The 14354-nt window shown below is 44.7% G+C and overlaps 1 protein-coding gene across 2 annotated transcripts; it reads right to left on the bottom strand.

Annotated features, from left to right (window-relative positions):
- Positions 1-21: 21 nt before the first annotated feature.
- On the bottom strand, positions 22-10393 carry LOC110529479 (5'-nucleotidase). Of its 2 annotated transcripts, XM_021611663.2 has the most exons (9): positions 9838-10386; positions 8513-8735; positions 8050-8238; positions 6823-7020; positions 4962-5116; positions 4761-4869; positions 4427-4576; positions 2292-2492; positions 22-1954 (listed from the first exon to the last, which is right to left on the bottom strand). In XM_021611663.2, exons 1-9 carry the CDS (start codon positions 10165-10167, stop codon positions 1788-1790), a joined length of 1722 nt encoding a protein of 573 aa, XP_021467338.2. In that variant the 5' UTR covers positions 10168-10386; the 3' UTR covers positions 22-1787. The 2 variants fall into 2 exon arrangements, with proteins under 2 accessions (XP_021467338.2, XP_036840774.1); XM_036984879.1 differs by lacking the exons at positions 22-1954; positions 2292-2492 and adding an exon at positions 3239-4294 and having other exon boundaries at positions 9838-10393.
- Between the last annotated feature and the right edge of the window lie 3961 nt (positions 10394-14354).

Here is a 14354-nt window from a genome sequence, read left to right as displayed (position 1 = left end):
TCTCATATTCAATTTGTTTGTCAGCTTCTGTTTTCTAAAATGAGGTTGTGTCCTGCATATGACCTAATGTGATTTCCATCTCCCTTCCCTCCTTGGAGTCTCATTTCTGCCCTGATAATGTTTTAGTCCACTGTGAAAAGGAGATACTTTCCATGCAGTGTTCCGTGGATGTGGTAATTGGCAACACCATGTACATTCCCACTGGTCAGAGCCAGCTGGGTCAGAGCCATCAGTGGAGACTAATAGCTGGCCCCTGTGAATAATAAAGCTTGTGTTTCTGTGAGCAATCCAGAGACAGAATGGTCCTTGTCCTCAGAATACTACTCTACACCCGTGGCCCTGACAGAGATCTGATGAATAGTGAGAGCAGCAAAGCTCAAGGTTACACCACTCACAAGTTAAAGAGTAACTGTGAGGGAAGTTATGTAATTCTTTCCTTTGAGAAATACTACATTCAATGGAATTACGCCTGGGCGGCATTTCATAGTTCATGTGTTTTTCTTTGTTTTTAACAAGTTTAAGATGAGCTCTTTTTTCTTCTTCTGGTCATGACAATTTATTGGTATTTTTACTGTTGAATTGTTACAGTTGGTGACCCGTTTTTATATGCAGAAATAGCTGCTAGATGTTCAAAAAACAGTAAGGAGAACAATTTGTTTATTTACCTGTATAACCTTCAGGCTTTAGGTACATATCATCAGTATATTGTACTATTACCAACCTTGTTGCAATATCACAACACCAAATCTAAAATGTTAGGTCACAATTTATCATAGGCTATTTAGAAATTACAACTCAGAGAAAAACATTCCCTCTTTGGTGTACAAAACATTAAGAACACCTGTTCTTTCCATGATCAGGTGAAAGCTAGGATCCCTTATTGATGTCACTTGTTAAATCCACTTCAATCTGAATGATAAAGACAAAATATTTCAGTGCCTTTGAACGGGGTATGGTAATAGGGTGCTGGGCGCACCAGTTTGTGTCAAGAACTGCCACGCTGCTGGGTTTTTCACTCAACAGTTTCCTGTGTGAATCAAGAATACCAAGTGTATCAGTTTCCTGCTACCTCGTTACTTTGAGTGGGTATGTCCTGTAAATAGAGTTCTCTAAATGTTTACAAAAGGTTGATCACTACTTGTTTATCCCACTTTGAGAGATTATATTTCATGTCTAAAAGAGCTTCAAAATATTGACATAACTATTCTGGAGCTCTGTGTTTGGACACCCTATCTCATAAAGTCTATTCTATCCGTATCATGGACATTCGGTGCTACAGCGTGATTGACATTTAAAGGCAATGTCCCCCGTTAGCGGAGACTGCATATGTCGGCTCAATCGGAAATGACCCAAAACCTGAAACGCTTCAGTCCTAATGCTGGTTAAGCAGGCTCTGCCAGGGGCACACACTTAAACAAGCACCGGTCATCTGTTTCCATCTGTTAAGAGTACATAAGCAAATGTATGTTTATGCTCAAACTGGATCGCAGACCAAGAGCTTGACAGCAGCGACTGTACATGAGACTTACCAGTGCATCATTTCTAGTTTTTGCCATAGGATAATACATTTACAGTATTTTCCCTGAAGTTTCAATAGCGAATTTCATATCAAACTGCAGTATTTAGAAAGAAAAATCTGAGAGCATTGGTGAAATATCCATTCACCATATCCCTGTTCAATTTGTACTCAATAGACTAACTAGAGTTGAGCTCTTCCCTTGAATGCTGTTGGTGAGAAGAACATATCCAATGGTGAGCTTTGCATCATGATTGCAGCCAGGGATCTCTCATAGTCTCCCAAACAGAGCCATCACTAGCACCAGCATGATTAACAGAGCCATGTGACCAGGCCCCCCTGAAGCTGAGTTGGAAATCTTGATACGTCCCTCTATAGCCGGGTGCACCTTCTTCCTCTCAGCAATGTAGCTGGCCACCACCGATATGTCCATGTCACCTGAAAGAGAAAAAGACACAGATTGTTTGACGTCAAGAACATTTTAATTTTCAACCCTCATGCAACAGTTCACCAACATTGCTTGGTCTGTAATGGTTGTACAACAGAAAATTACCAAAGGTTTCCTGTTCATAAGGAAGTTGTGAGTCTGCAGAGAGGAGCTCACCCATAGCGATAGATTGTCTGTGTCACAAATGGTACTCTTTTCTTCCTGTGCCCTATGTAGTTCACTACCTTTGACCGGGACCCTGGTCAAAAGTAGTGCACTATACAGGGAATAGGGTACCATTTAGGACATAACCATTGTGTTGTAATCTGTTCAGTTCTGTGAGCTCACCGCTGTCATGTTTCAGGTTCTCCTCTTTAATCATGGAGAATCCGTCTCCTCCTTCCACCATGTATGAGGGCAGGACCACCTTGTATAGCCTTCTGTCGTCCAGAGGCTCATAGACTGGCACCCGGCAGTCCGTACAGAGCACACTAATACTCCTAGCGCGCTCCCCAGGGGGCCTCGACATATCATACTCTACATGAAATCCTATTGAGATTGTACAAGAGTGAAATAAAATCAGTCCAAAACACAGCGGGAGACCAAACACCTGTCCTCATTCCTCTTCCTCATGTAGGTTCCTCAATCTGTTGCTGGACCTAACTTATATGTAACCAATATGTAGCAAAAACTAAATTCAATAAAGGTGCACAGGCTCTTGGGGATAGACAACTATTAGAGACACATTGAGTGTTCCACTTCAATCAGTGTAGATGAAGGGGAGGAGACAAGTTAAAGAAGGATTTTTAGGGCTTGAGACATGGATTGTGTATATGTGCCATTCAGAGGGTAAATGATCAAGACAGACTTAAGTGCCTTTGAATAGGGTATGGTAGTAAGTGCCAGGCACACCGGTTTGTGTCAAGAACTGCAATGCTGCTGTTTTTTTTTTTATGTTTAACAGTTTCCTGTGTGTATCAAGAATTATCTGTGGGGGAGTCTTGGATCGTTGAGGGGTAGCTCTCACAGGGAACTGTGGGGGGGATCTTGGATGGTTCAGGTCTCCGATTCGACAAAGTGGGGGATCTGTCGATTTGCCTATGGGCGGGGCACTTGACCCTGGTTGCTCCTGTGGATTGCTCTGGATGGGAGTGTATGCTAGATGACTGAATGTAACGTAAATGTTGAGCTGTTTCACTGCGGGTAGATTGTATGTTTTAAAAAAATAATTAAGATAAAAAAGATTGGTCCACCACCCAAAGGACATCCAGCCAACTTGACACAACTGTGGGAAGCATTGAGTTGAGTTTATTTTTACAGGGACAGTGCACATTAATCAACGTTTCAGTAAAAGTGACGGTTTTAGCCAGCCGGCAAATTTTCAACCGCAGTCCCTGGGCAGGTTATTAAAAACAATTACAATTACAATAATACAGACAATCAATGAGCACACGCAGAGCAACATAGGACAAGCAAGATGTAGACAGAGCAAAATAGCACAAAAAGCAACAAGACAAAATCCATAAAAGCAACAAAGTGTTTCCACACCTCATAAGCTACAGACAACATGGAACGCAGCAATACACAACTAGGGATAATGTTCACAAATCTGATTGACCTTTAGCCATGTCTTCATGTTTTTTGTGAAAGTGTGATAGGTGGTGCAGTTACGTGTGTCTGATGGCAGTGTATTCCAGACATGGGAAGCTCTCACAGAGAAAACAGATTAACTAAAGGTGATTTTCCTTAAGGGAACTATACAGTCACCTCTCATGGCAGACCTTGTGGACCTGCTGCCATATGTTTGGAGCCAGGTCCAGTGGAGTGGAGGGGGAGCCAGGTCATTTAGGATCTTAAATACAAGACATGCATCAGTATATTGCACAAGATTTTTCCAACTCAGGAGCTCATGCTTTCTGAGAATGTAATAGTGATGATGGCTATTGGGCTTCCTATCAAGCACTTTGAGAGCCTGTTTGTAGACAGACTGAATGGGTTTTAATGTTGTACAGCAAGCTCGGGGCCAACTAGTCAAGCAGTATGTTAAGTGGGGGAGTATCATAGATTTGAAGTACAGTTTTGCTACCTCTGTAGTAAAAAAAATTGTATAAATCAAAAATTAGCTAGATTGAATTTGGTTATTTGAATTACCTTTTTCACCTGCTTTTTAAAAGAGAGGTTGGAATTAAGTATGATGCCAAGGTACTTAAAATCAGATACCACCTGGAGCTTCTGCCCTGACACATAGACATCTGGCTCAGTAGCATCAGTTGTTGGAGTCAACATTGGCCAGCATCCCTGTGGAATGCTTTCGACCATTTGTAGTCTATTCCCAGACGAATGAGGCTGTTCTGAGGGCAAAGGGGGGTGCAACTCAATATTAGGAAGATGTTCCTAATGTTTTGTACACTCAGCATAACTGCCCCTGCATGATGTCATATTGTGACCCTCTGTACCAATTCAAATAAAACAGTGTCTGATACCTGATACTTGAAGGAATTCCCCTGTGTTCCCTCCATATCTCCTGACGGAGTGCTCAAAAGTCTTCCTCAGAGTAGATCCCTTCAGCTGAACCAGATCATAGGTGCCTCCAAACGGCAACACAGCAATGAGGTCCTCCATCGTGATGGAACCTAACAAAATACATTTCACTCAGTTTCCTCAGCATTTGCTGGAGTTTATTCTCTCAAACACACAGGGCCGGTTTCCTGGACACAGATTAAGACTAGTCCTGGAGAAATTTAAAATGTTTTTTTTTTTAGTCTAAGATTATGCTTAATCTGTGTCCAGGAAACCGACCCATAAAGGCACACACACCGTTTCGACTCCGCTCATCTATGGATGACCGTATCGATCCCCCTTGGAGGATGCAGGAGCTAACATGGTTCCACTGAAGCTCATCTGCATATTTAATGTTGTGGTGTACCTACAGCGAAAAAACAGAGAGGATTTCAGTAGGTTACAGACTGGCCCAAAGGTACCTCCTTTGGTTAGCTTTTCTGAATACTACTAACTTACCATAGCGTCACAGATTAGGTTTCCCAGGTTGCACTCTCGGAACCTGCACTCTTCAAACGTTCCATTGAGATACACCAGGGTCTCCCCCACATACTGGGAGGAGTAATTTGCCAGGGCCTTTTTCCACTCGTTGACTTCAGCCAGAATACTGGGGTCTGACAAGACGGAATCATATACACTTACTATATACTCCATACAATATAAGAATTCTAATGCGTGTGTAGATTATAATGATCCTGATAGTGATAATAACAGTTGACGTTTTCATGGTGAACTCATGCTTATCATTGTATTAAGATACAGTGACAGTGGACAGAGAGACATACTACTGATATATTACAGTATAAATAAAATATCACCATGCACTACAAGTATACAACTACTGTATATCACCATGCACTACAAGTATACTAATACTGTATATCACCATGCACTACAAGTATACAACTACTGTATATCACCATGCACTACAAGTATACTAATACTGTATATCACCATGCACTACAAGTATACAACTACTGTATATCACCATGCACTACAAGTATACTAATACTGTATATCACCATGCACTACAAGTATACAACTACTGTATATCACCATGCACTACAAGTATACAACTACTGTATTTCACCATGCACTGCAAGTATACAACTACTGTATATCACCATGTACTACAAGTATACTAATACTGTATATCACCATGCACTACAAGTATACAACTACTGTATTTCACCATGCACTACAAGTATACAACTACTGTATTTCACCATGCACTACAAGTATACAACTACTGTATTTCACCATGCACTGCAAGTATACAACTACTGTATATCACCGTGCACTGCAAGTATACAACTACTGTATATCACCATGCACTGCAAGTATACAACTACTGTATATCACCATGCACTACAAGTATACAACTACTGTATATCACCATGCACTACAAGTATACTAATACTGTATATCACCATGCACTACAAGTATACAACTACTGTATATCACCATGCACTACAAGTATACTAATACTGTATATCACCATGCACTACAAGTATACTAATACTGTATATCACCATGCACTACAAGTATACAACTACTGTATTTCACCATGCACTGCAAGTATACAACTACTGTATATCACCATGTACTACAAGTATACTAATACTGTATATCACCATGCACTACAAGTATACAACTACTGTATTTCACCATGCACTACAAGTATACAACTACTGTATTTCACCATGCACTACAAGTATACAACTACTGTATTTCACCATGCACTGCAAGTATACAACTACTGTATATCACCATGCACTGCAAGTATACAACTACTGTATATCACCATGCACTGCAAGTATACAACTACTGTATATCACCATGCACTACAAGTATATAACTACTGTATTTCACCATGCACTCACTGCTGATGCAATCGGAAGTCCATTTCACTGTTTACGTCCCAAATGGCATCCTATTCCCTATATAGTGCACTACTTTTGACCAGAACTACGTCCTTGACAGGACTAGAGGTAGAATTGATGTGCTTTGATTGGACATGAAACAGGCTACGTTGTTATGGAGTTTCTATGGTGCGGAGGTTAGAGGGAAACCTCTGGCGCTTTCAATTACATTTCCAGTCTGATGTTGTTGTTTTCATGTTCAGTTCTGGAATAAATCCACTCTAGGCTCCATAATTCCTTACAAAAACATATGACAGGTTTACCAGATGCAAGTGTTCTGAAGAAAGGTTAGCTATGGGTCCTGGTCAAAAGTAGTGCACTATATAGGAAATAGGGTGCCATTTGGGATGCAAATACTGTCAACTTCCCCTCATTTTACTCAGCAGTACTGTACTCACCCTCTGGTACAGAGCTGTCCAGAAGGATGGGGTTGCCTGTGGACTGGAGCACGTTGCCAGCTTCGTCAAACGTTACCTTGAGGTAACCCAGATATTTCCCAAAGGCAAAGGCCTGCACCACAGGGACGTCACGCCCACCCTCTGACCTTACTATGACCGGGTAGGGACCTGCCGGGACCTCAGAGGAAGGCTGTTTTCCTAGAAACGGTGAATGTAAACCATTGAATTGATTAACATTGTTAATATCAGTCATCAGTTGCATTGTAGTCATGCGTACGAAAACAGCGTTGCTATTTATACAACGCGTAAATGACTGTGGGGTGAATAAAGATTCAATGCAGTCTTCTTGCATTGCTAATTTCTGTGCTTTCCCACCACATAAGTGAACTGTATAGGCCTCCGTTCAAAGGGAAACCTTATAGCAATCACTTAATCACTCTCTTAGTCCCTCCCTTAGTCACTTAGTCCTCTCTGGCTCAACTTAACCCAGTCTCCCCTACAGTTTATTGAACGTGCAGGTGTGGGAACCAGACAGTTTAATGGCCCTAACAAAACATTCCAACATTAATCATGGCTGCTGCTGTGGAAAAAGCAGTTATCAGCACAGCGCAAGTTAACAAAGAGTAAGGCTATGATTGGCATCACCGGAGAACAGGTAAGGCAGGTGGCAGATACTCATCGTTTCAGCTTTTTGAAATTGCACTAAGGATGAGATGGTCACAGTCATGGGCCAAGAGCTGCTGAGGCATAAAGTACAAACATCTACTGCATGTGTAGCAGAAACAGCATGGTTAGTGTGTTGGCTGAGCTATTAGTGGACCTACTTCCTTGACAGGACTGGAAGAAAAATGTATGTTCTTTTGATTGGACATAAAACATGCTACGTTGTTTTGGACTTTCACGTTCATTTACATTTCCAGTCTGTTGTTACTTGATTTCACTCTTGGATCACTTCTCTTCTTGAACTGCACTGTTGGTTAAGGGCTTGTATAAGTAAGCATTTCACGTTAAAGTCTACAGTTGTTGTATTCGGCGTATGTGACAAGTAAAGTTTGATTTGAAAACTGTGAAGACAGCCAGGGACACATGTTCAGTTCTGGAATAAATCAACTGTAGGCTCCTTACAAAAACGATGACAGTTTACCAGATGGTGTTCTGAAGAATTACAGTGGCTAGCTACTATGATTGTAAATAAGAAAAGTAGCCTATAGCAAACATTATGCATACCTGTGTACAGAAAGGTGTTACTATGTCCTCCGATGACCACATCCACACCCTTTACCCTTCTGGCTATTTCTTTGTCTGTAACGAAGCCAGAGTGACCAAGGGCGATAATCTTGTTGACCCCCAAAGTGATTAGTTTGTCAACCTGGAGCTGGAGGGCATCAATCTCATCCTCAAACACTAAGTTAGGTCCTGGAACAAAAAATTGTTTTACACCAGGGTCATCCTCAAATGTAGCTACGTATGGAAAGGCATCTCAAAATCAGATTTGCTCCAAGACAAAAATAGGAAGCAAATATGAAGCAACCTGGACAAAGTGATCAATATGGATAATTGTGAGGAGACAAAGCCTGAGTATGAACAACAATGTATTAAGTGAAGCTCAATAGAGGGATTGAGGAAAAGAGAAAGAGATTTTAAGAGAGGAAGACGGATGAAGAGGAGCTAGAACTTCAATCAATTGTACCTGTTTGTGACAGAGCAGGCGTCTCCTTTGATGTGTATCCCACCACGCCCACTTTCTTAGAGTCCACATCAAATACCTTATAAGGGAAATAAAGGCCACTGATGCGAGGTGCTAGTGTGTCGTCTGCTTTGATGTTAGCACTGAGGACTGTGCACTTCACCTCCTGGAGAAACGGCTTGATAAGTCCCTCCACTTTATTGTCAAACTCATGATTCCCCAGAGCCTATAAAGATAGTTCAAAACCACAGGAGGCTGCTTACGGGAGGAAGGCTCATAATATTGTCTGAAACGGAGTAAATGGAATGGCATCAAACACATGAAAACCATGTGTTTGATGTGTTTGATACCATTCCATCTATTCCGCTCCAGCCATTACCACAAGCTCATCCACCCCAATTAAGGTGCCACCAACCTCCTGTGTAATCAAAACAAAGGTAAAAGTCATCCCCAATATTTCACCTGTTAACAAAGTGTTAACAGGTGTGCTGCCAAGTTCATTTTAGAAAACAAATAAACATATTTATAGATTAGTATATCTAATCGAATCGAATCAAAAGTAATATTTGTCTTCATCTAATGTCTACTAGCCTCTGCCCCAAGCTGTCACCTCCCCTGGTTAGTGGAGTATAGGAGTAGAGGCTACATGTCTACTAACAACTGATGGAATTAAAAACATCTCTGTGATTGGACATATCCTGGGGTTGGCTTCCTAAACATAATATGAAGATGCCTGGAATTATTCCCGGGCCAGTGTGTGTCACACTGGGAATTGTAGTCCTTTGTCAGGACTAGTTTTACCCACTACCTCATTGACACCTTACTCCAGGTTACCTGTCCCTTGTACTTCACAGATGTCCCCGTTGTACCTGTATCTTTTCTTGTTGATGGGGGGGGCTTTCAACTTAGGCTACTGCTATTGAGAGTTGTATCGTAGAATGCACAAGGTAAAATGACAAAATGTGGTAGTATATGGGAAGTTTTGCTATCTCATTCACTGATAGACCTTAGAGAGCTTTTCATAAACTATCAGCAATGTCCAGTGGATCAACTACCAGCCCATGTTAGCTAGTTAGGCTAACCAGCTATCTAAATCTTGTAGTTATCATTGCCAGATTATGTGCCCAGAGGCCTCGACTGCCAGGGGGCCCCCATTGATTCTGTCACTCAGGTATCATATGTTACTACACCGATACATCACAATATCTATCAGGACCTTTGCCACCTAGGAAATGTGTGTGACCGGACTTTCTCAAATAGTAATTGAATACCCCAACACTAGCCCATATTTATATTAATTCTTACCCAACTAGGACTAAACGGCTTACCATTGCATCGTAGCCAAGTTTGTTCATAAAATGTGCAGCCTCTGCTCCCTTATATACATTAAACCAAACGGTTCCTTGAAATTGATCGCCTGCGTCCAGCAGCATCACATTTTTCTCTCGGTTCCGGATCTCCTTTATTTTCGTAAATCTCCGTGCCACCCCGGCAAAACACGGAGGCTTGGTGCATTTGCCGGAGTCCTTGCTTGTCTCCTCAACCCGTGCGTGGACATCGTTGGTATGAAGCAGCGTGAGTTCCCACTCTTCAGTACAAACATGACTACAGACGCAGAGGTATAATAAAATGCTCTTCACCTGCTCACGCACTCCCATTTTATCTGCTCGTTGCCCGCGCAGTGTATTAGAACACTGAAGTTATCCCCCTACTTTCAGTGACTGCACCAGAAGGCGTGGACTCTGTTCATCTCCAATCGTAGCATTTAAGAGAGAGAGAGAGTAATTTGGGTAAAATATTGTGCCTTCCCATGTACACATTCTATAGTTATAAAATTGTAGTGTCTTAGCTTTTACCACAGAGGTGTATACAGCATATAAAGAACATTTCTCGCTATCTGAATTGTTCAATTCAATCACCACCCACACACTGAATTATGGCATAGCTGCAGGATGTAGGGGTGCTGAGGGTGCTGAAGCACCCCCTGGTAGATCACAATTTAACATAAAAAAAAAAATTCTCACCAAATTACTGCACTAGGCCATTATGAGCAGAGAAAAATACTAATTTACAATAATTCCCCCCACCCCAAACAATCGACAGCACCCCCACCCCAAAACATCTTCCCGCTGCCATGCATTACAGCATAAAGATTAAGCACACTAAGCAGACATTTAGACATGCACCACTCTTCTTTGCAGTCACTCCACTCTCTCCCTCCCCTAACCAGTATATGTTTACAGTTGAAGTCAGAAGTTTACCAACACTTATGTTGGAGTCATTAAAACTCGTTTTTCAACCACTCAACAAATTTCTTGTTAACAAACTATAGTTTTGGCAAGTCGGTTAGCACATCTACTTTGTGCGTGACACAAGTAATTTTTCCAACAATTGTTTACAGACAGATTATTTCACTTATGATTCACTGTATCATAATTCCTGTGGGTCAGAAGTTTACATACACTAAGTTGACAGTGCCTTTAAACAGCTTGGAAAATTCCAGAAAATGATATCATGGCTTTAGAAGCTTCTGATAGACTAATTGACATAATTTGAGTCAATTGGAGGTGTACCTGTGGATGTATTTCAAGGCCTACCTTCTAACTAAGTGCCTCTTGCTTGACATCATGGGAAAATCAAAATAAATCAGCCAAAACCTCAGTAAAAAGAATTGTAGACCTCCACAAGTCTGGTTCATCCTTGGGAGCAATTTCCAAACGCCTGAAGGTTCCACGTTCATCTGTACAAACAATAGTATGCGAGTATAAACACCATGCAGCCGTCATACCGCTCAGGAAAGAGATGCGTTCTGCCTCCTAGAGATGAACGTACTTTGGTGCGAAATGTGCAAATCAATCCCAAAACAACAGCAAAGGACGTTGTGAAGATGCTGTAGGAAACAAGTACAAAAGTATCTATATCCACAGTAAAAAGAGTCCTATATCGACATAACCTGAAAGGCCGCTCAGCAAGGAAAAAGCCACTACTTCAAAACCGCCATAAAAAAGCCAGACTGGCCTCTCGGGTGGTTAAGGGCGCTGTACTGCAGCGCCAGCTGTGCCACCAGAGACTCTGGGTTCGCGCCCAGGCTCTGTCGTAACCGGCCGCAACCTGGAGGTCCGTGGGGCGACGCACAATTGGCCTAGCGTTGTCCGGGTTAGGGAGGGGTTGGCTGGTAGGGATATCCTTGTCTCATCGTGCACCAGCGACTCCTGTGGCGGGCCGGGCGCAGTGCACTCTAACCAAGGTTGCCAGGTGCACGTGTTTCCTCCGACACATTGGTGAGGCTTGCTTCCGGGTTGGATGCGCGCTGTGTTAAGAAGCAGTGTGGCTTGGTTGGGTATCGGAGGATGCATGACTTTCAACCTTCGTCTCCCCCGAGGCCGTACGGGAGTTGTAGCGATGAGACAAGATAGTAGCTACTAAACAATTGGATACCACAAAATTGGGGAGAAAATGAGGTAAAAAAAAAATATTTATATATTTTTATATATAAAAAAAAAAAGTTTAAATTGTTTAAGGCAATGCTACCAAATACTAATTGAGTGCATGTAAACTTCTGACCCACTGGGAATGTGATGAAAGAAATTAAAGCTGAAATAAATCATTCGCTCTGCTATTATTCTGACATTTCACATTCTTAAAATAGTGGTGATCCTAACTGACCTAAGACAGAATTCTTACCAGGATTAAATGTCAGGATTTATGAAAACTGAGTTAAAGGTATTTCGCTAAGATGTATGTAAACTTCCAACTTCAACTGTATGTGTGGGCTGCTACTGGTATACTCATTTAGAATAATAGATTAAACATTATATACTGGGCGGTGGAGCTCTGAATGTTGATTGGCTGATATATGTGGTATATCAGACCAAATACCGTGTGTATTACAAAACATTTTTGCGCACTCCCGGCCGCACACCTAAACCCATAGGGGAGGGTCCGGGTGGGCGTCTGTCCACGGTAGCGGCTCCGGCGCGGGATGTGGACCCGACTCCAATAAAGTCTTAGTCCACTTGCATCGCGTCCTTTGATTGGCGACCCTCACCGCTGACCTTGGCCTAGTAACCCTCACCAAGGGCCCCACTGGACTGAGGGGCAGCTCGGGACTGAGGGGCAGCTCGGGACTGAGGGGCAGCTCGGGACTGAGGGGCAGCTCGGGACTGAGGGGCAGCTCGGGACTGAGGGGTAGCTCGGGACTGAGGGGTAGCTCGGGACTAAGGGGTAGCTCGCCACTGAGAGGAAGCTCGGTACTGAGAGGAAGCTCGGTACTGAGAGGAAGCTCAGGCAGGTTAATGGCACTGGCAGATCCAGGCTGACTGGTGGTTCTGGCAGATCCTGGCTGACTGGCGGCTCTGGCAGATCCTGGCTGACTGGCGGCTCTGGCAGATCCTGACTGACTGGCGGCTCTGGCAGATCCTGGCTGACTGGCGGATCCTGGCTGAATGGCGGATCTCGAAGATCCTGGCGGACTGGCGGATCTGGAAGATCCTGGCGGACTGGCGGATCCTGGCAGACTGGCGGCTCTGGCTGCTCCATGCTGACTGGCGGCTCTGGCTGCTCCATGCTGACTGGCGGCTCTGGCTGCTCCATGCTGACTGGCGGCTCTTGCTGCTCCATGCTGACTGGCGGCTCTGGCTGCTCCATGCTGACTGGCGGCTCTGTCTGCTCCATGCTGACTGGCGGCTCTGTCTGCTCCATGCTGACTGGCGGCTCTGGCTGCTCCATGCTGACTGGCGGCTCTGGCGGCTTCATGCTGACTGGCGGCTCTGGCGGCTCCTTGCAGACTGGCAGCACTGGCGGCTCCTTGCAGACTGGCAGCACTGGCAGCTCCTTGCAGACTGGCAGGTCCTTGCAGACTGGCAGCTCCTTGCAGACTGGCAGCTCCTTGCAGACTGGCAGCTCTGGCTGCTCCTTGCAGACTGGCAGCTCTGGCTGCTCCTTGCAGACTGGCAGCTCTGGCAGCGCTGAACAGGCGGGAGACTCCGGCAGCGCTGTAGAGGAGGAAGGCTCTGACAGCGCTGAACAGGCGGGAGACTCCGGCCATGCTGAACAGGCGGGAGACTCCGGCCGCACTGAACAGGCGGGAGACTCCGGCCGCACTGAACAGGCAGGAGACTCCGACAGCGCTGTATAGGAGGAAGGCTCTAGCAGCGCTGGAAAGGCGAGGCGCACTGTAGGCCTGATGCATGGTGCTGGCACTGGTGGTACTGGGCCGAGGACACGCACAGGAAGCCTGGTGCGGGGAGCTGCCACCGGAGGGCTGGTGCGTGGAGGTGGTACTGGATAGACCGGACCGTGCAGGCGCACTGGAGCTCTTGAGCACCGAGCCTGCCCAACCTTACCTGGTTGAATGCTCCCGGTCACCCGGCCAGTGCGGCGAGGTGGAATAGCCCGCACTGGGCTATGCAGGCGAACCGGGGACACCGAGCGCAAGGCTGGTGCCATGTAAGCCGGCCCAAGGAGATGCACTGGAGACCAGATGCGTAGAGCCGGCTTCATGACACTTGGCTCGATGCTTACTCTAGCCCGGCCAATACGCGGAGCGGGTATGTACCGCACCGGGCTATGCACCCGCACTGGAGACACCGTGCGCACCACAGCATAACACGGTGCCTGCCCGGTCTCTCTAGACCCCCGGTAAGCACAGGAAGTTGGCGCAGGTCTCCTACCATACTCCCTGTGTGCCCCCTCCCAATCAATTTTTGGGGCTGACTCTCGGGCTTCCATCCGCGTCGCCGTGCTGCCTCCTCATACCAGCGCCTCTCCGCCTTCGCCGCCTCCAGCTCTTCTTTGGGGCGGCGATATTCTCCAGGCTGTGCCCAGGGTCCTTTACCATCCAATA

The sequence above is a fragment of the Oncorhynchus mykiss genome, chromosome 8 (genome assembly GCF_013265735.2).
Source record: "Oncorhynchus mykiss isolate Arlee chromosome 8, USDA_OmykA_1.1, whole genome shotgun sequence".
NCBI classification, from domain to species: Eukaryota; Metazoa; Chordata; class Actinopteri; order Salmoniformes; family Salmonidae; genus Oncorhynchus; species Oncorhynchus mykiss.
Note: the sequence above shows the minus strand (reverse complement) of the source record. Positions and strands in the feature narration are given on the sequence as shown.